The sequence below is a fragment of the Anomalospiza imberbis genome, chromosome 1 (genome assembly GCF_031753505.1).
Source record: "Anomalospiza imberbis isolate Cuckoo-Finch-1a 21T00152 chromosome 1, ASM3175350v1, whole genome shotgun sequence".
Classification (NCBI taxonomy): domain Eukaryota; kingdom Metazoa; phylum Chordata; class Aves; order Passeriformes; family Viduidae; genus Anomalospiza; species Anomalospiza imberbis.
In genome coordinates, this window is record NC_089681.1 from 128,942,464 (window position 1) to 128,969,929 (window position 27,466).

Below are 27,466 nucleotides of genomic sequence, written 5' to 3' on the forward strand. Positions count from 1 at the left end.
CCCAGAGAAACTGAAAGGAGAGAATGGAGAGAAGTGAGGTCACCTTGGGATTAATCACTGCAACACACAGAACATAGGCACACATCTCATCTTTCTAAGTGAATGAAGATTAAGATTTAACTCTGTATTACCAATCTACTGCTAATTTCTGAGCATTTTGAATTATTGACAGTATCCCTTAACTTTAGCATCTACTCCCTTAAGGCTGATTGTTCTTCCTTGTATTTGAAGAGGGCAGAACAGAGGCTGCAGGCTGAAACAAATCTATCTCGTTCCTGCCCTCACAGGTCCCACTGTATTAAAAGTTGTCAATACCTGAGACTTTCAAATATGTTACATCTTAAATCAAAGCCTTTCATAAAGTTAGAATATAAGCCTAGTGCAACATTTTCATGCTTTCATACAATATCTTAAAGGTGATTTGGGCCTTCTGGGTGCTGGTCACATATGTTCATACAAAGAAAAAAAAAACTGAAAAGATCAGAACATTTAAATTTAAGGCCACTTACAGCTCTCATCCTTCACAGGCAGCAGGAACCACTAAGCCCTTGGAATTCAGGCCATACAGCGCATCTCATTGTGTTTGGAGCTGACTGGCTTGTAAAAAGTTTAGGGCAGAAAATTTCATTGGTATTTTAGTATGTGGCATTTCTCCCGTTCTGCTATTTATACACATTCCTTGTTATGCTGAGATTGTCAATACATAAAATTAATTTTTATTTCCCTTATGGATTTTTTTTCATTTTAATTGCCTGACAATTTTTTTTCTTATCATCATTAATTGTGAAGTCTGAAAAAACAATTTAAAATCAATTTTATGAGTCCAAGCTAACAGGCAAACAAATATTAACAGTCTGAAACTCAAATCATATGTCAGTGTTGGCTTGCTCGGGAAACGCAAATACACTTCTGCATGAGGATGCCAGGATGGCAAATAACAGTAATTTTTGATTTTGCATCCAATTTCCAGGAAATTTATGCTCTTATATAAGTAAGTTTAGCAGAAAGCTACACACATAGGCCACATTTCAGATTCAGATCAACAATATTCCCATAAAAGGTGACTGTTAGAGTCCCTCTTTGCGGATGAGGTTTCAGTCTGCAGAAATCCAGGGAGATCACTCCTCTCCATGTAACAGAAAACTGTTAACTGCATCACTGACCATTTTAGTATTTAGGTGCAGCTAGTCTTAAATTATTTAACAAGGAAATAAAACCAGCAGTCACGGTTAACTAAATTAAACAGTCATATAAAATGCTGGATGATTTTATCTTTTAAACTCCTCTTCTGGAAAATAACTTAAAAAGTAAGAATGAATACTAAAGGCAACTTTCAGACGTCAAAGATGACATGAAACTTGTGGTTTTGTCCCAGGATGAGCAATAATGTCTGAAGATCAGAGCACTGAAATGATGCATCAACTGGAATGAAAACGTCCACTTCAAAGGTCTGATATATCTAAAAAAAAATAAATACCATAATCCGTAAAAGAAACCAGGACATTTTATAATTTTTAAAACTTCTTGTAAGGGGTTTACAAACTGGAGGATACACAGAAAATAACTAGTCCAAAGTATTCCTTGAAAATTATAAATTATTGGATACAGTTTCTTTAATGGAGATTGCAGGAGTAGGTCCCACATGAGTCCATATATAGCCCTTCTCTGGCCTTGTAGGAACAGTAGGGAAGGGAGATGATCGAGATTTGAAATATTCCGAAGGTGCATGACAAACAAATTCTAAATATTCCATTTTCCTTGGGAGATCTTCTTCTGGTCCTAGAAAAAAAAAATTCAAAGACAAAACTTAAAGACATAAAATGAAGTATGTTGAATAAAAATATGCCACAACAGCCAACATTCCCTTACAGAACTTGCCTTTGCAATCCATGGCTTTCCTAGGAAGGCAGCCTCCTCTATTAGGCAATAAACCTCTACCTTGAATTTTGCTGGGCTGATCTTCCCCCACCCCCATGCCATTTGAAGCATTCTGGTATTTGAGTGAAGTATTGTAGTTAATATATTTAAAAAACATTCTATTTGTGTCCTGCCTGTTAGAAGGACTTTTCTGAATTACTAATTTTATCATCAACAGCAGAACAGTCTCTATGCCAGTGCTTGCATGCTATGTATTTTTAATACCCAGGATAAAGATCAAGTAATTCAGGTCACTTTAAAAGAAACAACTTGGACTGGTATATCAGAATCAAAGTTACTATGGTTTAAACCTATCTATACAGCAATAATTTGATCCTTAAAGCTGCACAACTGTAATTGTACCCACAAACACTCAGATAATCACACACTGCAATAGTGGTAATCATATTATATACACAAGAGAAATAAGAAGTCTTATCATAGTAAACGAGATGTTTGCAAGATTAGAGTCTAAAATGTGGAACTTGCATAAAATACCTTGAGAAGCTAAAATGTTCATTAAAAAAATACAACTCTGCATTAGCACAGGCACATCCAAGTAGTTGCATGAAGTGAAAGCTTACAGATTACCTATGATGTAGGATGCTGGGTCAAAACAGTCTTTGGGGCTGGCTTGTGTAGGAATGAGCCAGGTTAGTGCAGCACTCTTTTCACAATATTGGTCCTGAATAAACCCACGGATCTGAGCGTAGTACATTCTTCCATCCTGCTCATCAACCACCGAAACAACATCTCCAATTTGGTAGTATACACCCTAGAAGACATACAAATGAAATCAAACAACCTGATTTTTGTCAGCTTCACTTCACATCCTGATTCATATATTAAGTATCAGTACCCTAAATTATCCTAATTTATGCCACTCTTGAAAGGCAGCTTCAATTCAGCCACATGCTAAAGAATGATAGCATGAGAAAGAAAGGTGTTTGTTTTTAAAACATATAAAACAAAGACAATCCCAAACAAGCCTGTTCACAACACTGCAAAGTATCGAAGTAGCAACATTCTACATAAGGAGGACAGAAGTTTTGACATAGTTCTTAGGAATTTCTGATAAAAACAGATACACAAGACAGTAATTCTTTTCTGAACTGGTCAAAAGCAAACAAGAGATTCATCTGGAATGCCAGGCATGAAGCCTCAGGTCCTTGGAGAGTACATGGAATCTCACACCACCACTGACTGTGCAGTCTCTCACTGTCTATCCTGACTTTTTTTGGGGAGGAAAAGGGGGAAAAACCATTATGTTTGCTTGTACTGCTGGGAAACAAAAGCGAATTTCAGAACTTTAGAACATCAACACCTTGGCATGCTGGTAAAGCTGCTCTCAAGCATGAATGTGAGAAGGCTCCTTCGCTCCTTCTTGCTTCACTGCAAGTGCCAAAAGATCTTGTTCCCAGTGTGTTTGAGACTGCTTGCACAAGCTCTCAAATGGGAGCCAGCTGAAATGTTGGGGCACTGCAACCCCACCCCTATGGGAAATATGTTCTGCACCTAAGGTAGGAAACATCACACAAATCTAAATAATAATCTCCAGTCACTTGACCTCTGGACACTGCAAGTTAAGTTTAAAAATGCTGACAGCAATAATTACAAAAAAAAACCCAAAAAACTTTTGCTTGGAAGAGAAAAACCTGGGACAATGGTAACTATTTAAACTACTTTAAATAAAGTAGTTTAAATAGTTACCATTGTAACTACCTTGCAAGACTTAATAGCAATAACTATGGCAAACCAAAATTCTACACAACTGTTAGGCAAGGAAGAACAGTTTCTGTGACTATATCTCTAGTGCTTTCACTGTCCACGATAATTCTTGACATTGGAAACAGAAACAGGATAATCATTTTTGCAAATAGATTTGCATAAACCATACCTTATAAAAGATTGATTCTGCTGTAATTATAGTGGATACAGACTCAGGAGCCTTGATGGGCTAAGAAAAGAATACAGAAATAAAAAATCAAGAGCATTAAAACAAATAAACCGTAAAGTTCCAGAAGTTGTTTTTCCTTTTAGATAACATACAGATGCATCTTCTAAGAAAACTAGCAAACATTATTACTTTAAGGCTCAAAGCAACTGAGCTAACGTTTCCATCTCCAGGACTTTACGTGGAGAAGCGAGTGCTGAGCTCCCATGCCCGGTTTCTCTTTCCACCGCTCCCGCGGGCTCCGTGTCCGCCCCAGCCCGGGGCAGGCTCCCGGCCCACCCGCGGCCCCGGCGCTCCGCCTTACGTTTTTTAGTTTGAAGATGTGCCTCCTGCCCTTGCCCTTCGTGGAAACCTTCTTCTCCGCGGCGGGCGCAGACTTGTACTTGGTGTTCCTGAGCCGCGCGGAGCGCCGGTGGATCTCCTGCTTGCTCTGAGCGGAACAGCGGGATGAATACAAGGGGGACGGCCCGAACGCCCCGGCCCCAGCCCCGCCCAGCCCCGCCCGGCGCCCGCGGCTCCGTCTCCCTCGCCCTCGGCCTCCTCACCTGCTTCCCGCCGCCGCCTCCGCCGCCGCCGTTGCTGTGCTGGGCGGCGGCCGCCGAGGTGGTGGCGAAGGCGGCGGGGGGCGGCGGCGCCGAGCGGGCCGTGCAGTTGTTGCACAGGATCTCGCCCTGCCCGCCCTTCTTCCACATGGAAGAGGACGTGCTGCGGCACACGCTGCAGGTGGGCTTCAGCCCCAGCGGCATCCTGAGGCCGGCGCGGGGCCCGCGGGCCCGACGGCGAGCGGCGGGAGCGCGGCGCCCACAGCGGCCCCGGCGCCGGCCCCTTCCCGGCGGCGGCGGATGTGGCTGCGGCTGCGGCGGGGCCGGGAGCGGCGGGGCCCGGCGGGGCCCGGCCTGCCCTCTGCTGGCGGCGGCCGTGCCCCGGCCCCGGGGACGAACGCAACCCGGCCCTCGCAGGGGCTGCTGTCGCCTCGGCCGGAGCCGCGGCCCAGAGAGCGGTGTCCTGTCGGTGCCGGCGAGGGACGGAGGCGGGCAGGGGAAGGCCCGATGGTGCATTCGGGGCTGGTGAGCCTGGAGAAGGTCGTGTGGAGACCTCGCAGCACCTTCCAGTATCTGAAGGGAACGTACAGGGAAGCCAGAGGGACTCTTGGTCAGTAACAGCCGTGACAGAACGGGACAGGGGAGAATGGGTACAAATTGAAGGATGGAGCATTTAGATTAGATATTAGGAGGAAATTCTCACTGTGCACGTGGTGAGATACTGAAACGGGTTGCCCAGGGAGGCTGCGGATGTCTCAGCCGTGGCAGTGTTCAAAACCGTGCTGGATAAGACCTTTGCTGTGTAAGACCTGGTCTAGTGGGAGATGTCCTAGACCACTGCTCATGGCAGTGGGACTGGGACTAGATGATCTTTAAGGTAGCTTCCAACCCTGAACATTCTGTGATTCTGTGCAGCAGAAGCCGTCTGTGGTGCTGTTCCTGTTTGCAGGGGATGCCAGGTGCTGTCATTCAAGAATTTATAGCTGTCACTCTTCTGGCTCAAAGGAAATCAGGGGACAGGACATGGACTGCAATGATTGTCCTGATTCAGAAGAAAGTGTTGGTGGACATTACCCTCAACATATGCCAGTTTTGGCGTTCATTTAGATTAAATATTTGGAAAAAATCCTCTGCTTTGAAGGTGGCGAGGCACTGGAACAAGCTGCCCAGAGAAGTTGTGGATGCCCCATCCCTGGAAGTGTTCAAAGTCAGGTTGGGTGGGGCTCTGAACAACCTGGTCTAGTGGAAGGTGACCAGGCATGGCATGGGTGGTTAGAACTAGTTGATCTTCAAGGTCCCCTTCAAAGATAAACCACTCTATGATTCTATGGCCCTCGTGCATGAAGCCTCGGTCATGTATCAAGTAGTTTAAAAGGCCGGGGAATGAACATGTGCCTTTGTGAAGCTTTGAGAACCAAATGTAGAGGAACCATGGATCCAACAGTGGTTCCTCACCTACTGCCACTCACGTGGCTGTGGGCCATCCTGTGTAGATGTTTTTCTAGTCTGATGTTATGAAAGAAATGCCCAGTCATGCATGAGGATTTGCAGTCTCTTAGATCCCATATTCAGTTTCCGCCCTTAGGGTTTATTTAAAGCTTCTTTGGTGCAAATGAAATTGATTTTTGTCTTGTCCTCAGTGGACACAAAGAGCCATAATTTGCAGGAATCTATTAATAGATGTTCCCCTCATGCAGCATGAAGTGGATGCAGGGTGTGCCTGGTTGCTACTAGCTCATGGACAGCTATGTTTAACCTCTTGCATGCCTCTTTCACACCAAGTTTGTCTCAGGTGCCAAATGTATTCCTCAATTTTGATTTAAATCCTCATTTACCCTCATCTCTTTTCAAGCTGTTTATACTTATCGGGTGCATTTTTTTTGTTTGTTTGTTTTCTGTTTCTTTAATGCATCTCTCTATAGTTGTGTTTTGCCGATCAGTGATCTCTCAGAGCCCTTAAGTTCTTCCCATCACTTTTTTTTTGCAGCTTCTGCCTGCTTTTGTTCCCAACCACCCACCTCAGCAGTACTCCACCGCTAGGCCCCTCTCACTGCCATCACGTTGGCATAGCTTCACTAGTCTGCTTAGAACCAGGCTAGAAATGAGTGACAATGTCCATTTCTGTCCAGATAAGTATCTAATACTTTGTGAAGGCTTTTATTTTGTGAATTTTTATAAGATTTATTGTTAATGGATAGCAAATAAAAATTGTAGTAGTTATTTTTTTCAACTCCAGTTCTACCATCTTCCCGACTCCTGGCTTCTAGCCCCTTGGTCTTTCTGAAACCATGTGCAGGGACTTTTCCGTCACAAATATAGAATGTGTGTGGTTTACATATATGTGTACACTCTTAATTAAATATGCTACTGTATATTGTTGATAACTTACCCACTGTGATTATTCTTTCTGCTTTTAAATAATAACTTGAATAAAAAAACCCCAAATGAATAAAGCTCAAGATTTAAGAAATCTAATCTGAGGTGGTAGTTTAAGGTAATTAAAAAATGGTTTAGACAACCATTTTTATGTTGTCAAAAAGTTTTAATTTAGTATTTCTTGACAAGTGTGGTTCTGTCATTTCAGTAGAACCACAGTAAAACAACACCTTGAGATTAGTGTTGTTGGTATGATTCTTCTGTTGGCCTTGTGTAAGACCAAAGTGTGGCAGGGATTGCTGTCAGTGCAGTCTGTTCATCCCTACCTCACCTGGAAGGTGACACAAAGAACAGTGGTTATGATGTTTTGTCAGAAATTACACCCAGCATGTCTTTTATCTTGGGCAATAGCTGAAATGTTCTGAGAGTTGCTTAAGACCTGGTAGTTATGGGTAGAAGGAGAGGTGGGGCTCAGGACTCTACTTAAAGTACCCTCTTCTCCAGAGGATCCCAAGCCTTACAGTTGATCCCAAATGTTGAGCATCCTCTTCTGTTTCCTGATTCTCCTTAACAGAACTAGCCTCTCTTTGGAGCTGGAGTGGGTTGACTCAGTCTGAGGCCTGACTGGAAGTGCCTGATGCAGCTGAGGCATTTTGTGCTGTGTAAGCCCAGCTAAAGTTGCAGAGTAAACGTTCTCTTCCAGTTAAATGTGTATTTTCAGTTTATTTTATTTTTCCTGCAATAAGAGAAAGGGGTGCCCTGGGGAGTCATCAGAGGCCATCCCTGCTCTGTGAAACTTCCAATGTAGACTCCACAAAGAAGCGGAGGAAATAAAATGTTGGTTCCACCTATGGAGGGGGACTGTGTTAGGCACACTGGCTGTCAGTACAGAACTGTTTCTCCTCAGGAGCTCTCGGTGAGAGTGGTTTTTATTGGAAGTGATGCAAATCTGTACACACTGCTCATTTCCTGCTTCAGTAGTTGAATTGTTCTGCAGTGGATTTAATTGCATTGCTTCCTCCTAGCTTCTTACTGCTATCCTACAGTCAGCTGGCTCACAGCTGAAGAATCCTTTATTCTTATTATGTGTGTGTCACTGTTCCACACTCAGCTGCAGAGGATGCACACGGACTGCTTCTCCAGAAATATTTGTGTTGTAAATGCACGAAACTCGGTATAAATCTGATGGACTGGTGCACTCTGCATCTCCACATGGTTCTGTTCTAAGGTTCTGTACTTAACAGCTCTCTTGTGAGAAAAGCAGTTTGTATTCCCTTAATTCCCAGAGCCACAGCTGATGTTATTCTTGAGATGTGCTGCACAGTTATTACTTGTATAAGTAACACGCATCTGTCTTTGCAGCTTTTGGGTCTTAATTATTCATTCAAGCTTGTAGTAGGAGCCAGGAATTCACCCTGGATTTTGTGAGGTCTTTGGTTTTTGGCCCTCATGAGGGACATGGGTAGGTAAAGCTAAGAGATGACATAAAATGATCATGAGTACTTGGTTCTTTCAAGGCATGTTAAAGCTGTCTCTTGAGCCAGACAATTGCTTGTAAAGAAACTGGCTATCATTGTGTCGATGTTTTGGCTTCCATGCTCACCACCCTCCCTGACTATTACAGTGGGATGCCTTCTGTGAGGGTGCTGAGGCACTGGGAATGCTCCATCCCTGGAAGTGTTCAAGGCCATGTTGGATGGAGCTCTGAGCAGCTTGGTCTAGTGAAAGGTGTCCTTGTGTATGGAAGGGGGATTGGAACAACATGGTCTTTCTTTAAGGTCCCTTCCAACCCAAACCAGTCTGTGATTCCATGATCTTGGCATGCTTGGTGGAGGAAGTTGATGATATTACTGTAACAATGAACAAAATAGTTTAGTGCTACTAATGTAACAGAGGCACTCTGGAATTTCCAATGGAGAGTGGATATTAAGTGGCACTTAAGTAACACTAATAACAGAATCTTTCACAAAAATTAGCCCCCCCTCTTTAGCACCAATATTCATAGCGACAGGGCATTACGCTACAAAGAACAAGGGCACAGTATGGCTGTAGCAATTAAGACAAATTCTATTGTATATTTTTTTTCAAAGCTTAGTGATGGTATCTTATATTTACAAATCAAAACATTCAGCTTGCTTTATGGTGTCCAACTAATCTGGCACAGTACTGAACATACCCTAAAAATGTCTGTCAGCAGTCTCAAGGATTTCCTACAGTAAGTCTAAGATGTAATGAGACAGAACGGAATTAGTTTAAGTAATAAATGTTTAATCAAAGAATTTTACATATTATTAACAGCATTCATTTGGCCAAACATCTACATGGTTGTAGTATCCTACCTGTATATAAAGTGGGAATGTATCAAGTATAGACTATGAAAGTGCAAATAACAATTCAAGGTTAGAGTAATTTTTTTACATTATAAAATTAACAGGTTTACAAAATAGTCTTGCCAAACTTTTATTTTTGAATTGTAAAGTCAATGACTATGGTGTTAAAATAAGTACCAAGAAAATACAAATTTAATAGTCTAATTTCATGCTCATAAGAATAACACGGAAACAATGGATATACTGCACAACCTAACCAAATTACATAAAACCAGAACCCACAAACTTCACTATCTTCACAGAGAGCACTCTTACATATCTTACTGCAAATTTGCAAGACATCTCAATGCAATACACAATCTTTTTGTGAGAATCTTTCTCTTCAGAAATTACCATTCAAGGAAGCTATGTGAGTTAAACAACCTTCAGACCAATTAATGATGACAGTTCATGAAGGACCGTTTTAGTTGAAAGACTTTATACCTATAGGTATTTTTCAAAGGCTCAATATTATGTCAGGAGTAGGGTGGCTAAAGCTGGAAAATTATTTAGACTATTCTAATTCATTCTCTCTAAAGATGCTTGAAAATGGACAATGTCTTTATGGGGCAAGGGTAAAATATTCTTATTTTATTTTTTTACTAATATGAACCTTGTAACTGCAAGGTTCCAAAGCTGGATTTGCATGAATTAGTTACCAAAACACTCACTTGAACTCACAGTAATCAATACATAAACTTTGCTATCATGACACTTGCCTATACACACTCAGTAGTAATAAACTTTTATATCATATCAACAAATCTCTGGTAACAGTTAAGCAAAACTTAAAATGGAGTGTATGTAATTTGCTCATGTTATGAAAAGTTTTGATTATATGTAATTAAAACAGCCATTTGAACAACTTATTCTAGTTGTAATTACATACTGTACCATTGTATCTCACTAACTGTAGATTGACGCTTTTAAGCAAATCTAAAACCAGTATTTTTGTTTTTCACGGTACAACAACTAGGAAAAGGTTTTTTTGTGGTTTGGTTTTTATAAATTTTTTTTTACACTAAACAGTAATCACACAGCAAATGAATATTGTGCAATTGAACAAATACCTAGTAGTGTTTTGTATATGCAAAAACACTGACTGAACGTTTAGTTATTTACTGTAAAGGCAAGGCCATGGGTGGTTTTATGGAGGTCTTTGCAATTAATAGCATAGTTACTCCAGAACAAACACTGAATTTGAATTACTTGTTTAACTGTGGCAACTATCCAGTTGGGTTAGGCAAAGGCACCGTAACATGTTGAGCAGGATGTGTTATCTGAACTTTTAATTGTGGGACTGACTAATATATGAAAATTCTGTATTCCTATATTTTTATAAAATGTTATCATTAAAAGTAATTGCACTATTAGTGCATAAAATGCTTTGTAGAATTATGAAAACAAAGAACTATGATTGCACTTCCATTAAAGTGTCTCTTAAAATACAGCATAGCTGTTGCTAACTCACTGTATTTTAATATTTAAAATAACTGTTTAACAGCAGCATTAGGTTTTATTAACTTAAGATACAGGCTACATTTAATTAAATGCAGTCACCATGGCAACATATGCCAGTTAAATTTGGAGAAGCAATGCTACCCAGTGGTTTCTTCCATTGCTAAGAACTGTGGGATTAGTTGGATAGACTAACACTGCACTGTTTCATTAGGCTACTGCCAGTTAACTTTTCACAGTTTGGCACATTTGGACTGTAAATAGACATGAAAAAATCTTTGATTTTAAAGGGAAAGAATATCCCCTAAACCTTGTTCCTGGAGCAGTACTACAGAGAAGCATTAAATACCTCCGTTCACACTGCTAACGAAAATGAAAAATGAGTAAGGAAAAGTTATGGAAAACAAAACCAAAATGCAAATGAACTGCTAAATGTAATTTTGGTGAAATTATGAGTTCTAAAAAATGGAATAAACTATTTCTTAGGAAAACCAAACCAAATAATCAGTGTAAGCCTTTAATCTGTACTTTCAAGTTAAGGATCGTCAACCTAAGGCTAAACAGATGCTGCATTGTATTAGGAATGTGGAATACAACCTACTTATTCCTTTCTCTTGAGAGCAAAAAGGCAAATACTACCTAATTAAATGCAAAGGATATTCCTTGAAAGGTTCACATCATTATGAAGAACTACAATTCAAGAGAACTCCTAAATATCTGCTGTTATGTCAGTGGTTACAACTGAGCTGCAATTATGTGGCTCAAAGCCTCCATAATGCTTACTCCACATACTGTACCATCTGTCACCGCCATTCTTTTACTCCAGATTTAGTTTTTATTCATACCAGATGCACATGTTCAGTCCATTCACTTGAGGTTTGAGGAGTCTGACTTGAACTATCTCCTGAAGCATCTAGGGTGCTTGTTACCTCCCTGTTATTATCACCAACTTGTGGTACTGTTTCACTTGGAATAATGTTTTCTTCAGAAGTGCTTTCCTCTGTTTGGGTTCCTCTGCCTTCGTTTTTGAGTGCATCCTCAAACAGTGCATGCTCTTCCTGAGGCTCCAGCCCTGTGTCTGTAAGATTTGGTTGCCCTGCTGACCCATCTTCAGTGCTGGGTTGCAGTGACTCCTCATCTGTTTCTGTACTTGTTGAGGGGATCAGAGCAATACTCTGTGGGTTCATGTCATGAAACCAGGCCATAATATTTCCAAGAAGATTTTCATTGGTATTGGGATCTTGACTGCTGGAATCAGCATCGCTTGAAGTTGAGTACAATCCACTTCTTGTCTCGCTGCAGGGGTGGGAATGAAGACGATCGGCTGAGAAGGGATCATTACCTGCACCCAGTCTCATCAGACTGTCACCAAGTTCTAGCAGCTCAGAGCTGCTCAAAGCACCCCTTGGGTTGTCCATACTTATGGGAGCAGAGTCCAGTCTTGTAGGCAAAGAGGTACCTATTGCTCCTAAAGATGCCTCATTATTTAGAAAGTCTCGAGTTTCTTCATCTATGGCCAAGCCAGATTCTTGTAATGACAGCTGAATAGCTAGCAGGATGTTTGGGTCATCTTCATCCAGAGAACTCAGAGCCTGTGGAAATACATAAGGTTTCTCTCAGAAAAAAACTTGCATCTTGTTACATATTTTGGATGAAAAGTAATTCTGGCTCAGATCTGAAATTCATTCATTAATTCCTGCATGTCCTTTATCAGAATCAATTTCTACCAACAGAGCTGACAACGCAATTTAAAAGGTAACTATTGTTATGTCAGTGATTGTTTAGCAATTCTTACCATTGTGAATGTGTAATTTGTTATCCTAGATTCTCCCTTTCTCCTTGAAGAATTAAGAAAATTTGCAGAGACAAAATGACACAGAAAGGCAGAGCAGAGGAGAGCAAGCAAAGCAGAGAGAATGGAAAAGAGAGTAGGGGAGATACCTGAAGAGAATCCTGGTTTTCAGAGCGACTGACAGGGGTATAGTCATGAAGTGAAGAGCTGTGCAGAATGCCCATAGAAGCTGAACTCACCATGGAGGTGCCATGTCTTCTACTGCTGCCACCTTCCTGAGTGTCTGTTTGGGCAACCAAAACAAAAGCGGTTGAAGAACCAGTGAGGAAGCCTCCTCTGCTATGATTTACCGACAGAATCTCTTCCTTCCTTTTGGATTCTACTAGTGCAATTTTACTCCTTTATTTACTCTGAATGAAAGAATCCTTCCACATCAGCTCTTACACAATGGTGAAACACCAATCCCACTGTTTTAGGAGTGACTGCCTGGCTCATTTGTCCTTTCTGCCCTCAATAGCCTTCTCCGTGAAAGCACGGGCTATGCCATTGGGAGCATGGGCAGAAGGGGCAAAGTGCTTCTAAGACACATACGTGATTTATGGAAAGCCCTGAAAATTACTGCATGTGGACACAAATACAGGATGCATTTACAGGTGGATTATAAATCACGTTTGCTCATTTCTCTGTTCTTTCAAAGACAAAACCTCAGCTATAATGTTAACATTATAATAATCTTTACTGTAACATTGCATCACAATTAAGAGTAGTTATTAGTGAATACTTCAGCAATTACTGACATTGCTGTTTTCTTAAAACCAACAAAAAATAGATGTAAGATGCTGTTTCCAGAAAATCTGCTCTGTAATAAAAATAAATGTAAATCTTTTGACTTTGGAAAATGGAATTTTCCACTCCAAAACTCAAAATGTGGTAGACTGAAATAAAATAATCTCTTGCATGCTTTAATAGTGTGCACTTGCCCATCACTACTATAGCCAAGCATTCAGTCAAAATCTAGTCCTTGAACTAACAAGATGGTTTTGCATTTTATTTGTAATAGGGAAGAACCAAAGTTCACCAAAACTTTGATTACTGTTTCTAAAATAAAGCATGCATGTGATCCTTTCTCCTCAATAAAGGATCTCTCCTCTTGGTTTTAAAGAACTTATGTGTTAAGCTCCTGAGACACAGCAATGAGAGTTTGTACAGCAAGGCTAAGAGACTGAGCACACAGACTGGCAGCTCTGCAGAAACAGTGTCACAGTATGATTTGGATTCAAGCTATTTCTGCACCTGTGCTAAGGTTCTGGCAGAACTGAGCCAGCCCAGACAGCCAAGTCACAGAGACACCTTAAGGGACTCCACTACCAGCCTTCAGAAGAGCAGCACTCTGGAAGTCACAGCTCAGGCCAACTTCTTTCCTGGCTGCCTTTGCCAATACAGCTTCTGAGCAGAGTTTTGGAATACAACCTTAGGACGCTCCTCCACAGGCCTGTAGCCTCTACATTCTATGCACAACTGGTTCTTTTCATTGGTATGGGAGACTTGGTGTATGCATGAGTGACCTTCAGAATTTCTTCAGAAAAGCAAACCTGCGCTGGACAGCTGAGAAGTTGTTAGTGGGAAGATCAATGCATTTCTCTTTTAGAAGAACAGCAGCCACAGTGAAGTCAACAATACTTCTAAGATCATATAAAAAAACTGCAGAGACAAGCCTTTATGTTGTATCCTGGAAAATACAGCAATGTATTTGAAACTTCTTTAAAGTGTATCCACAGAAGAACAAACACTGTGGTCACTACTAGTGATTTCTGAAGCAGGAAGAGAAAGAAGCCAGCCCAGAGAGGTCCGTACCTAATGTACTCTCACTGGGGTCATCGGGGTCTGGAGTATTACTCAGCAGACTGTGCACGTCTCCACGTCGACGCTGTCTGTGCCTCCTCCGATACTGAAATTCAGCATATTCCTGCATAAACCAAAGGTTACAAAACACAGGGCAGCATGCAGTGCAATTTTTCTGAGTAACAAGCACCACATTTTTATAAAAAATGTGTGATTTTATATGCTTATTATAAAATCACCTGCTTTCAGAAAAATGAATTGCAAGTTGTATCATGCAATGCTTAACATAAATAAAAAAAAATCCAAGGTAATCCTAGATCTATAAAACAATGAATTAGCTAACAAAAAAAAAAATAGATGTACTACCAACATTTTAATACTTGCAATCTCCTTTTTTAACAATTCCAGGAACCCATTCCTTGTTTACAATCTTTGATGCTAAACTTTATATATGCACCTACTGACACACTTTTAAATAAATGCATACTCACTGATTTTAGAACATAAAAACAACTGATGCGAATTAGACCAATAGATTATCTCAGAATATCTTCTGCCAGCAACTGGCAGTAGAAAATAACCTTGAAAAGACAACAGAAGGCTGGTAGACTTGATATATATTTTTCCGAGCCTCCAGGACACTATGGCTCCAGAATGTCTTAAGCCACATCTGACACTCTTCTACTGGACAGTCTGTGATGGGTTTTTATTCCATGAATTACAAATCTCCTCTACTTTTGCTTAACTTGAGCTGCTAATAAGCCATACCATATGGATTTGAACCCCTGCAGCCTGTATTTTCTCATATTGTGTGTGCTTAGATAGTTTATATAGCATTTATGGAAAAAAGACTCTTGACCACATCAAGCTAACATCCCAAGGGTTAATTATCTTAATACTTGGATTGATTTGCATATCTCCCCTAATATGAAGGAACTAGTTTTATGCTTGAAGGGAAATTTCCAGGAATCTTTTCTTGTATGTCCAGAAAAGTACCACTGGTACTTTGGTAAGTAAGGTACTTACTTATGTCCAGCAAGTACCTAAAACTTAAATCCAGATGCATTATGTCTCTTACACAATGACCTTATCAATGTAGATCGTATTACGAGAGTATATTTTTTTCCATGAACTTTCTCAGACCAAGTGCTACTCATAATGACATATGCAAGACAAAAGGAATAGTCACAAAATCGTGTGTATGGGCAGATTTTTATCCATGGAAATTTTAAGAACATCAAAACGTAGCTTTATTGGACCAGACAAACAGTCCATTTATCCCAATATTCTGTCTTCAACAGCAGTTAGTAGTATATGCTTGTTAGTCTATGGAACACCATAGAGAAACAATCCAAACATGAAGTGATTCTTCTCTAAAATGGTCTTCCAGCTTTTAGGGATCTCAGGGATTTTCTAAATGCAAGGCAGAGCCTCAAACAACAGAAAATCAAACATTGATATAGAAAAATATAACTGAATTATTTAAAAAATATATAATTATATCACTCTGAATCTGAAAAGAAATAATGGGAAGTGATCATTTAACACTAAGATTTATTCATCCTACCAGATCTTAGCTTAGTTTGCAATAAGTATGTAAAATACTTTGCAGTGAAATTCACTAAAATAAACAAATATGACCATTATTAATTCTATAAAATTCCTTTAGCATAGGTGGTTGCAAGTATTCATGATAGCTACATAGCAAAGAAACCAATTTTCATCACACAGTGCCACATTTAGGCAAATCATAAAAAATCATAAGCAGATCATCTAAGCACAGATGCAATTTCACCTCCTGCTAAACAGCTTTTCCACACATTTCTTACCAGCTTCTTCTCATAGCCAGTTCCACTGTCATCAGTAACATCACAATCAATCATACAGTAACATCACAATGAGTTTGATGTTGTCAGATGTGGGATTATTCATAAGAACTAAAGGAACTGGACAGGAGAAGCAACAGATTTCTTGTAGAGAAGCGAGCCATGTTCTCACCAGCATGATGCTCACCAACAATAGCAAAGGAAATATATGGAAAAAAGTACATGGAGTTTTCTAGAATGTTTAACAATGACTAGCTAGAAAGAAAACAGCAAACAAGGAAATGTTGAAAACAAGTTTCCTTCCTGACTGAATGCTTTAATCTAATGTTTGCAAAACATTAACTAAAAATTAAGATGATAAAGGAAATCTTTATAGGAAGCTTCTCATTTTTTAGAGCAGAGTCTCAAAAACTACTTACTCTTTCCCATATAGAGTTCATAGAATATTAATTTAAAAATTATAATTTTCATTCTTGGTAAAGTAGCAGAAATTAATGTCATTTCAGTATGCAATTTCCATCCTGCTTTAATACATAACAATAAAAATAAATATTTGAAATATTTAACAATATTTAGGAGCATGACTGCATGTTTTTGTTGGGATTGTGACAGAAGATGGAAGTTTCATAAACTTTTTGTCAAATTCTGCTGAACTGATATTGCATTCAAAAGCAATCTACACAATTTGATACATTTATTACTTTAAGGCTCTCCAGCACACAGACAGCAGTTTGTATTAAATTTTAAAACTGGTTTTGTACTTGGAAAATGAATGTGAAATAGCTTGGCTAATGGCACCTCAGATAACTACATCCATGTTAGAGGCATTGTTTATAGTCATTGCACAATTAGCCACAAATATATTTCCTTCTATTGTGAAATAAATGAAATGGCAAGCTTAACCAACTTGAAATGCTTTGACTCAAGATAAGGAAGCTCTTCATGCAGATTGTGATCATACCTGTGTTTCTAGTATATGCAGAACTAAGTTAAAAAATTAAAAAGAAATAGTTTACCTCGGGGGATGCAAATCCTAAATACTCCCAATCCCATGTTCCACCAGCAAAGCTATAAAATGGAAAGATACACCATCAAATGTAGAAGTAGAACAAATATGAAAAACCACCAGAGCTTCAAAACCTATTGAAATCTGCAAACCAGTGCAACTGTAGCTCTCTAAACTTAACAAGTCTTCCCCCTTAATTCTTAATTCAAAATTAATTTTGAAAACCCTACAGTTAAGTTGTTGACTATTCCAGAACTGCCTGATATGTTTAGCAAATACTTTAGAGATTTTTGAAGTGTACCAGGGATTTAGTGACAATCTTGATGGAAAAACGTAAAATGGAAGCCATGACATCTAATCATTCATTTATCACAAATGGGGAAGCAATTTAGGTTGCAACATGCATAGCAGTGATCCTCAAAAAGAAAAATATGTTTTTCCCCAAAGGCTATAATTCCACAAGGATGAAATGTCCAAGAAAGTATCACTATCGCAGTGATCTACAACCACCACACTTAGCATCTACTCCATAGAGAACAGCAGTGGATTCCCTCACTTTGGCAGCTACCAAAAGAGCTTCTTCTGACTGGTGCAGCGTTCTGGGTGGATTACCTGCGCCTGGGTGCTTCTGGAGAGTCTGCAGGAGCAACCCCACGGGCCACAGAGGCCAGGAACTCCTGGCGCTTCTGCTGCACAAGACAAGCTGCTCGGATGATTTTATGGCGAGGTGTCCGAAGGTAAGGCCTGTTCACTTTCTGTGCAAGGTCTTCAGTGACCATTTCTAGGTCTGTCTGCAAGAGTTAATAATACAGAAAAAACAGTTTTACAGGGAAATGCAAATCAGGAAGAGCTTTTCTCCATAAATACTGAGAGGAATGATATCCATTTTCCTGAAAATACCTTGTGAAATACCAAAATACCTCAAAATATCTGTCCCATAGCCTACTCTTTTACTGAACTACATTCTGTCCTCCAACTTGGAACAGGATTTCCCTGCACTTTGAAATATTGAACATCTTCAAGGGACAGGAAAGGAGGCAGCAGTCCCAGGTACTCCCCCAGTTTTGCCTCCTCCTAGATGTCAAGCACATCAGAAGGGAAAGAAAGAAAAGAGAAGCTAGAGAAGGAGATGAAGACTACAGCTAAAATGTTACCCTCAGAAAGCAGAATAACAGGAAATTTTCTTACTTTCCCCTTTCATCTGTCCTTATCCTTTTCCTTTGCAAAATGATATTAAAAATATCCTACTTTTTCAAACTTTGTTACAAATATAAAACAGGCATGTCAGTTTTATACTACAAAAATGGCAAAAAGACATTGATAATGAATATAAAAAAAAAATAAAGTGCCATTAGGAAAGTAAAATATATCCATGTATTACCTGCATAAGTTCAAATATTTCTTTCTTTGTGCTTTTAGGCTCCAAAAAGAATCCATATGGATAAGAACACTTAAGAATGCGACGAGTTTTTAGAAGCTCTTGCACTGCATCTTCAATGAATGTGGTATCAGGACAGCCTCCCTCAGCTGCAATGTGAAACAAGCATTGGGAAAGTATTTTCCTGCTGATGTCAGCATTACTTTTGTGCATATCAGTTAAATATTTTGCAAGTAAAAAGCAGCAAGTTCTCAATAATTGCACAGTGTCCTTAGGAAAAGAAATAAGCACAGAACATTAGCTTCTATCTTACTAATGCTGCTTCCTCCTTGAGGCCTTGGAGTAGGTAAGATTTACTGTGCATTTAACTTTCATCCAATGTTTACAAATTCTAGTACTGGAGGGAAGACATCACAGAGCAGACTTAATAGGAGCACTATCCAAAAAAGAACAGTTTAGCCTTAACTGTTGATGCGATTTCAAATCAAAGGCACAGATCACAACAAATACTTACTTCCACTTAGAGCTCTACTCAACTGCTCCATCTTTTCTTTGGCTGTTTTTAGAAGGCGCTGTTCTAACTAGAAAAAGAAAATAAATAAAATACAATAAGATAATTATTTTTGGATTAATAAAACAGAAACAAACATCAGGAAAAATGGCTTGACCCACACCTGGTAGCTAAGTTCATGGTTCTTAAATCTTGTATAATAGTGCATAAACCTATCAAGCTCTTGAAATCTTCTATGCTTCTTTTCAGCCTGGAAAATAATGGAGAGACACAAGAAACAAAAATAAATCTTATCATTTAATATAACAATCACCATTAAATAGAATTAAATAATGAACTGTTTCTGTTCAGACTACATATAAAGTATTGTGCACCGTGCTGAGTGCCATGTAAGCAAAGAGACAAAATTAATTTTTGAAATTCACACGGCTGCAAATAGTGCAGCCAAAGAATTGATACACTGACAGTCCCTGCTATTTAAAGCAACTTTCCAAAAGCCAAAATTAAGGCATGTCTTCTGTAGTGCACAGCAGCTAATTGCAAGACCAGCATGCTCATTTCACAAAAGGAAATCATGTCACAGAGAAGTAAAATGACTTGAGTAAAGTCACCAGTGGTTGTTAACAAATTCAAAAGCAGAAATCTTATGCATCCACCAATAAGTAGTGCTTTCTTTTTGTCTCTTTGATATGTTTAAGGTTGTATTTTTCCACTTGGAACTCTGGTTTGGAAGAATTTTGATTACACTTATCCTGAATGGAGAATTGCAACCTTAGTGCTATTTTTCAAATACCTCTACTGTCATCTCCTTGGACTGCTCCTCTACATGCTGAATAACTTCATAGCGAGTGCATCTGTAGTAGCCTCCAGTGGAAGAGCTGTGCTTCTTCCATTCTTCTAGGCATATCCAGCAAAAGTCATATTTGCACTTCAGAAAAAAACAGGAAAAAATAAAAAAGAAGTTGAAATGTCTTAGATTTGTAGTTAGGCATCATTATTCCTCTATGGACAACTTAACAGCATTCTGACTGTAAAAAAATTTTGAGGAGCCTCCTTCCTATTTTCCTTAATCAGAAGATGTTTATCAAACCATGTCTGTCATCATTTTTGTTCCTAAGGGTGGTTGGGCCCTGGAACAGGGACCAAACCTGGTGGTCCTGGTGGTTGGGCCCCAGGAACCTGGTTGGAACCTCCCCAGAGAAGTGGTCACAGCAGCAAGCCTGGCAGCAAGACTTCAAGAAGTGTTTGGACAATGCCCTCAAGCACTAGCTGTGACTCTTGGGGTGTCCTCCACAGGGTCAGGAGTTGGACTTGCTAATCCTGGTGGATCCCTTCCAGCTCAGCATAACCTGTGATTAACTCCTGAGCTCTGTTTTATGCGTCTTTATGATCACTGAGCCTTGTATCATCACCACCTGGGTTTAAAAAATCCCATCTGCTGCATGGTCATGGTCTGAACCAAGCAGAACAGGTAATTGCTGAGCAGGCAACAGCTGCGTAAGTATTTCAGATTCTCTCTTGGTGGCAGTATAAATGAAGTCTCTGCACCATACAGCCATCAAGTTTCATGAAACTTGCAGCAATTTATTATTGATGAACCTCCTCCTGTTCCTTGAAATCAAAGTACCCATAAGCTTAAAATATGACTATAGATAGTGGAGTGAGAGAGCAGGACTGCGTAAGCCCTGCCTTGTTAGAAGCTGCACTCATAAAACAACAAGAAAATGTCTGCCTAAGTACAGAAAACAGGGTTTTATGAGTAAGGAGTATTCTCCTCTACACCAAGGTACATGCTAGATGCTAAGAAGCAGCCATAGCCCATCATGTAGTGAGCTTGAGAAGACCTCCCTGCAAAAAATGGCAAAAGATCCATCAGGGATTGTCACTTCAGCAGAGGAAGCAACAAGTGAGGTGACCACTCTTCCTTGTGTCCAAGTCCTGCAATGATCTTGAGGACATCCTTCCTCACCTTCCTCACCAAGTTGAGGGGAGGCAGCTGCTGTCTGTGCAGAGATTTCTCCATGACAAAAGAATCTGACTGTTTTAAGGACACTTCAAGCTGCCTATAACCATCAAAAAGGAAAAGAGACCTCTGATTGTCAGCTAGTGCCTTAGAATGGCAAATTCTCTACATTCATCAGTGTTTATTGGCCAAAGTCTTCTCCAGCCTGAAGCCACTTTGTTGAAGCCACATCTGAGCTCACTGGCAACAGTTGCAACAAACATACCTTATAGAGTTTTTAGAAGTACAGAATTTATGAGCTCTTTTAAAAATAATTTAAGACAAAAAACCATAAAAACCCCAAACAAGCAAACTTGGCATAAATCAAATTGTAGAAGAATGTTCTCTGCTGCCAAAGATACCAAGAAAAGCCCCAGTCTTCAATTCGTATCACAGAAAGAGAGAGAATATGTGACAATATAAAGAAAATGGGATCTGCATTGCAATAGAGAAAGACCTGCACATTTTCAGAAAAATAAAGAGAATTACTTTCTAAATCTGTTAGCCTTTTATTGTAGGCCAACTATATCAAGTGTTCACTACTTTCTTATTTTTAATGATGCTCCTCAAAGTGGTAATAGTTGTAGTTATATAAGATATTGATGACATAAAGAAATGTCTAAATATGCTGCTTTTAACTAACTTGAGTGAAAAAGCATTTTCAAATGATACAGAACTCATGGCAAAAATATTTTTTCTATTTTGGTAGCACAGTGCAAACTTGTGACTAATTTTCTGGCTGCTGTCATCAGTAAATTTTCTTTGGAATCACTCTTTGCTGTCTTTTCATTCCTACTGATTAATTCCTGTTTACAGTTTTCCACCTAAACTTCTCTGCTTTGTTGCTATGTTAGAGAAATTATGCAAAAGAAAAACATGGTAAGGCAAAACCTTCATTAGACCTAAGCCTTCCTTAAAATCTTACATCTGCCAATTAAAACTGTTCTTTCTCTTCTACATTATTAATGATGATTAAACCATCAATTATTTGTTTCATACTGTACTGGTAATTATTCTAAGGTGTTTATGAAATTTCAATCATTATAATGTACACTTGTCAGCCAAACAGATTTCAGTAAACATTAAAACATTTTCTAAATACATGTAACCTGCCATTTGCTCATTATCTAATTCTTGCAACAGATTCCACTAGCTATCAGGCATGACCCTTCGGAGGTTTTGGACCTTTGTGGTCCTAAAATATATACAGGACATACAAAGCTGAATTCTGATTCCTCAAGGAATCCCACGATGACGATGGGTCCTTCTTACCTTTGCACACTGCATGTGGTTGCAGCCCTCGTTCTTCTGGATCGGGGACTTGCAGTTGGCGCAAGGTTTGGAGTTGGTCAGTAACCACAGGCAGTTGGCAGCGTCCTCATAGGCCTCACTCACTCCCACAACTTTGTGAAGGTGACAGGTGGATATGGAGCATGCAAAAAAGAGAGGTTGAAATCGTACTTGTGTAATCTTCTGTGAGAATCAGATTAGGTATGACTCATATTTCCCCGTTTCTCGACAAAATATTGATGTTTTTCACTATACATATTTCTCACATATATTTTATTATTACTTTTTCTAATTTATACATATATAATATTAATACACTTATTATTTCAATGTATTTCCATAGATCTTATAATACAAATTTATATACAGTATATGTGACAATTACAATATATAAAGGGGCAAATACATATATTAAAAAAAACAGGTATAGTTTGAAAAAGCAGGGTGTATTTTGCCTCTTTATAAAATTTTCTGTGCTTTCCAAAATATTTATAACATACTCTGGAAAGGTTCTGAACTGTGGTAACCAAGTTAGTATGTATTCAAATTGCTGTCATCTTTACTTTTTTTGTTAATGTTGACTAAGAAAATAACTGCCCTGTGTAAACCCAACCTTTATTAGTGTTTTTAGTAAATGTTACTTATCATTAAGCCATTTCCTACAGCTCCCTTGCAGTTCACCCTCAACTTTACTATTATAAATTATAAGTTATAGGTGATAACCTATTGGTGTGAATTAGTTTTAAAGCAATAAAAGTCTACATGGAACACTACTCAATCACAGGAGCAGACTGGGCTAAAAGTCAAAATTGGACAAGGTAAATGAAGTTATATGCAGGAATAAACTGACTAATTCATGAAACAAAGCTTTAAAAGGAAGGGAGGGAGTTTTGCATACTCTTGACTGAACCACACATGTATTTGTGTGGAGGAATGTTCTACAAAGAACCATCATGCTGCAGTTAAAGTCTAAGCAGCCCCTCGTTCAGGAGTAACATTTTCTTCCCCTTTTACCCTATTTTTCAAACAATGTTGAAAACAGTTTTTACTTTATGCAACTAAAAAAAAAAATCTGTCTAAAACCAAAAGATCAAAACGACATCAAACACCCACACCCTCCCTGTTGGCCCTGCATGGGCCAACATTCTTCTTACGTTCTTCTGGTTTCATTTCAGATATTTTCTGTAGCCAGTCCTTCCAGGTCTGGCAGTCACAGGGTTCGTGTGCTTCACCAAGACATTCCCTGAAAAACAAGGTGCATACACAGTTACTTATAACTCAGAGATTTAAAGTCAAATTTAGTTCAAGCTAAAAAAAAAAAAAAAACAAACAAAAAAACAAAAAACAAAAAAAAAAAACACCCAAAAAACAAAAACCAGAAAACAGAAAAACAAAAACAAAACCAAAAAAATGCCCAGAATTTAATTAAGTCAGGAAAACAAAAACCAGCTAAATAACATTGTTTTAAAATACACTCAGACTACTTGCTCACAAGCATAAATGACTATTATTGATAAAGAATTTAAATGGGACAGGAAAGGAGAGAAGCTTCTTAAAATTACAAATGGAAATAAATCAGGTGGCTTGCAGTTTGTTCTTATACCTGGGTATTATTTTAGTGCCACAAAAGTGCTCATATAGTTTCTGTGATAAAGGTAAACCAGACTACAGAGTTTATCCAAAAGCAGGTAGTTTGCTGTAACAGAAATATATTTTATGTAGAATTACTTGCATCTGTTCAGTTGCAATAATCAACCTTTAACTAGATTCAAGCTTTTAATCTAGAACAAGATCAAAGCCCTTCAACACCAGCACTAAGTATTTATGGATATTTACTCCTTCCACCTGATCTTCTTAAATGGGGGCTTGAACTTTTTTACATGGACACAGTGGAGTAATGAGTCTCTTGAGCTTCTCCTGAAGTTCCTACTAGGATTAAGGACGGCAATCACTACTACACAGTGGCAGCAGATATATGGCTTCCAGATGGTGCTTCAGTGTGGATGTGTCACTATGCACTCTGGATTTGTAATAGCTCCTTTTTTTCTATCGGAATGGCAGCAAATAGCCTCAGACATCTGCCATATCAAAGCAAATAATTTCAGATGGGCACCAGCTGCAGCAAAGCATACACAAGTTTGCTGCAGATCCAGTGGTGAACTGCTCTCTTGCAGTGCAGGTTCAGAAGCTACATCAACACTCTTCTGCTTGCCCTTGTCCACATTTTAAGCAGGAATTCAGGAAGAAAGAAAAGGTTATGGGAACAGTTTTGAACTTTTTTTCCCTTAGCTAGTCTGCTAACAAAAAAGCTTAAATTCAGCACACATGCATCTCTGGTTTGGACTTAAGATCTCAGCTGGGAAAGATTGTACTAGAATGAATAACTGGTCTGTAATAAGGTGATGTGAGCCTTGGTGGAAAATTAACACCTTTCACATCTGTGGGACAGTAGGACACAAATCATTGACTTCAACAGTGCCAAGACCCTCTCACAGTATATAGTATTTGTTGCCAGAAAGGACTGAAACTAGCAAAGATTTATCATAGACAAGCTCAGTTTTAAGTTAAAAGCTGATTGATTAGTCAATCTTTTATGGGGGATGGGAGGAGGGTCATGTGTCTTTGATACTTTCAGATTTGTAGATTTGTGGATTTTTAATGAAGTTCAGTCATATCTGTATCTAAACTTTTATATCTTTATCTATCTATATACAACAGTTGCTCAAGAACAACTTCTCATGGAAGAAGCTCTTTCCTCAGCCCACCCAAAACAAGCATTTTTATGCTAGGATGTCATTTTACTAGAGTAAGAGCATTAAGCCTACTGTTCATGAAAGTTTTTATGAAAGTTGTATTTTGGATAGACTTCCTGACAGCAGTGAATGAAAGGAACTAACACGAGCAGCTGTGCCAATTAACAGCAGGAGCCTCCCCAGACGCCTTGCTCAATACTCAGCAGGATGATTTATAGGAAGGCACAACACATACTTATTAAAATTGTAGCAAGTTTCAACATAACAAGTTAAAATTCATGGAAGGGCTAAAGGAAGAATGTAGTTCTGGATTTTTTCCCTCTCATGATAATATATTTTGAACCAAAACAGCAAAACACTGCTGCAACTTATAACTGGCATCCCAAGTGCACCTGAGGAGCTGTCGCTCCTGCAGAATGAGACTCTGCCCCTTACCCATATCTAGGGTGAACGCAGTGAGGACTGATGGTACAAAACTAAGCGTGCACTGCCTGCTAAGACTGTTTTCCACAAGTGTCTGCTTGCTGCAATTCCCTGTACTTCTGAAACTGCATGAAGGGGGTTCTAACATGTTGAATGGATCTGACAATAAACTGATGTAGGATTTGTGCACAGTTTTAATGTATGCCACATTTAAATAATTCAGAATACTTTTTTGGAAAGGGAATTGTATTTGCCACAATTGATTACATTTTGTTGGACATGCTGTTAGTGGTGCATAATGAAAACTGAGTAAATTCTAGGAAACTCTGCATTGAAGAGGAACATTCCTACTCCTACATTAAAAAGAGAAAAAAAGAAGTTGCTCAATAGACTCAGAGAATTTTCTTGCTTTTATGAGCAGGAAGGCTATAGATAAAGTGATAAAAAGTGATTATCTAGGGGTTGGTTTTCTAATACATAAATTCAGAAGAATGTCTTACTAAATGCAGCATCAATTGCTATTACAATTTCTAAGCTGTAGATTACTGGGGTAAAAGTTGCAGAACTGACAGAAATATGGGACTGTGAGATATGCTGATTGACATTTAAAGAGACAAAGCAAGCTCCCTTTAAACACACAGTAATGATGAAAACTCTTGAACTGAGAACACACTTTTTCTCCAGAGCAACACATCCATGTATAGAGTTTGTGTACTGTAGGACTAGTGGCGTGTCCTTAGCAAATGGTTCTGATTTGAGGTACTACAGGATGCTTTTATTGCTAGCAGAACTTTCTTACCATTGCTGAAACTCTCCATTCACTTTTGTGGGGATGAAAAAAGAGGCTCTGGAAAGGCCTTCTTGGACATTTTGCTAACCTGAAGTATTTTTCAAGACCTTAACTATATTTGCTTGTGCAGTATTTCAAAGCACTAATGTAAAAAGAATATACAGAAATATTATCAGGAATCATAAAAACTCAATTTCTCCTGAAAATTAGTCACTCAGAGGACATTTTCACTCCCAGAGAACATTCTAGGGAGCTAGTACATTCAGTCCAGGAATCAGAAGCTGCCATTGTCTGAAGGTTCATGTCAATATGACACTGAAGTGGTGTCAGGTTCCTTCAGGTTAATGGAAAAATTGATTCTCTACCATCAGGAGCAAGGATGAGAGGATGGCACCTGCTTGTGGAATAGAACTAAGTTTTATTGTATGTTCATTGGTAGAAAACATTTTCTGGTTTGTTTCCATGGGATTTGTTTCTTTCTGAGTTCTCCATCCATTGCAAATAACCTCTTCCAAAGAAGTAATGTTTTCTGGCTTTTGTGGTTGTTTCATCAGGTGTGTTTTTGGGTTTTTTTTTTCTTTCCCTTCTTCCTTTAATTCATATGGGAAAAGAACTAAAATCGGAGGTATCTTTCATTAAGAATTATGATACTTGGAATCAAGCAGATGATTTAAGATGTCCTTGTATAATAGTTTCAATTGAAAAATGAAAAGAAGAATTGCTGAACTTGTCTGAATGTCTGTACTTTGGTTGACTCTTTTTCATTTTCCAACATAAAGATGTCCCACTGCAACAGTCATAAATTGTCAGCCTGATAATGTCAAGGAAAAATATGCCCAATTTTTTTTACTTTTGTTGATGCTGTTATGTCCTTTTCTAGGAAGTGCTGAAGATCAGCAATCTGAGGGATGTTTTAAAAAATATCTGGCTTTTTATTCCTTCTTGAGCTCGTATTCATCTTAAAACCCAGTAGAAGATAAGAGAAAGTGCTGAACCTCAAGTGAAACAAAGGTGGGAGTGATCCTGCAAACAGAATAGCTGTGTGTGAAGGAAATGGTCCTTCATGGCCCCATCTAAAATCCAGCTTCTTTGATGTGATTCTAGCAAAATTCAGAAAGAGCTAAACATTGCTGGTTTTCTACACTACAACAGAGAATATGCCACGTTTTGATCATACAACTATCCAGACACAAAAATCCCTGTTCCAGTATCCCACTTTTCCTCTGTTCCCTCAGAA

At 39.0% G+C, this 27,466-nt stretch overlaps 2 protein-coding genes and 1 long non-coding RNA gene across 7 annotated transcripts in view; 1 reads left to right on the forward strand and 2 right to left on the reverse strand.

The window, feature by feature from the left end:
* Positions 1-1,503: 1,503 nt before the first annotated feature.
* Positions 1,504-4,760, reverse strand: GATAD1 (GATA zinc finger domain containing 1). 2 transcript variants are annotated; one of them, XM_068211085.1, is made up of 5 exons: positions 4,417-4,744; positions 4,176-4,301; positions 3,815-3,874; positions 2,509-2,692; positions 1,504-1,779 (listed from the first exon to the last, which is right to left on the reverse strand). In XM_068211085.1, exons 1-5 carry the CDS (start codon positions 4,615-4,617, stop codon positions 1,589-1,591), a joined length of 762 nt encoding a protein of 253 aa, XP_068067186.1. In that variant the 5' UTR covers positions 4,618-4,744; the 3' UTR covers positions 1,504-1,588. The 2 variants fall into 2 exon arrangements, with proteins under 2 accessions (XP_068067186.1, XP_068067190.1); XM_068211089.1 differs by lacking the exon at positions 3,815-3,874 and having other exon boundaries at positions 1,578-1,779; positions 4,417-4,760.
* A 5,398-nt stretch (positions 4,761-10,158) lies between these two features.
* Positions 10,159-27,466, reverse strand: part of ANKIB1 (ankyrin repeat and IBR domain containing 1) — an 85,319-nt gene continuing 68,011 nt past the window's right edge. For 2 of the 4 annotated variants that reach the window (XM_068211227.1, XM_068211234.1), the window contains exons 10-20: positions 23,418-23,506; positions 22,246-22,376; positions 19,765-19,899; positions 19,135-19,221; positions 18,975-19,041; positions 18,464-18,609; positions 17,695-17,873; positions 17,093-17,144; positions 14,263-14,374; positions 12,558-12,691; positions 10,159-12,208 (exon numbers count right to left, since the gene is read on the reverse strand). In XM_068211227.1, coding sequence (XP_068067328.1) covers positions 11,456-12,208; positions 12,558-12,691; positions 14,263-14,374; positions 17,093-17,144; positions 17,695-17,873; positions 18,464-18,609; positions 18,975-19,041; positions 19,135-19,221; positions 19,765-19,899; positions 22,246-22,376; positions 23,418-23,506 — 1,885 coding nt within the window. In that variant the 3' untranslated portion in view covers positions 10,159-11,455. The remainder of the gene's footprint in view (positions 12,209-12,557; positions 12,692-14,262; positions 14,375-17,092; positions 17,145-17,694; positions 17,874-18,463; positions 18,610-18,974; positions 19,042-19,134; positions 19,222-19,764; positions 19,900-22,245; positions 22,377-23,417; positions 23,507-27,466) is intronic. The other 2 variants (XM_068211244.1, XM_068211253.1) reach the window with 2 other exon arrangements.
* LOC137486214 (uncharacterized) lies at positions 17,681-18,718 on the forward strand. Its single transcript, XR_011005614.1, has 2 exons — positions 17,681-17,819; positions 18,502-18,718. It is a non-coding gene; the product is annotated as an uncharacterized lncRNA (long non-coding RNA).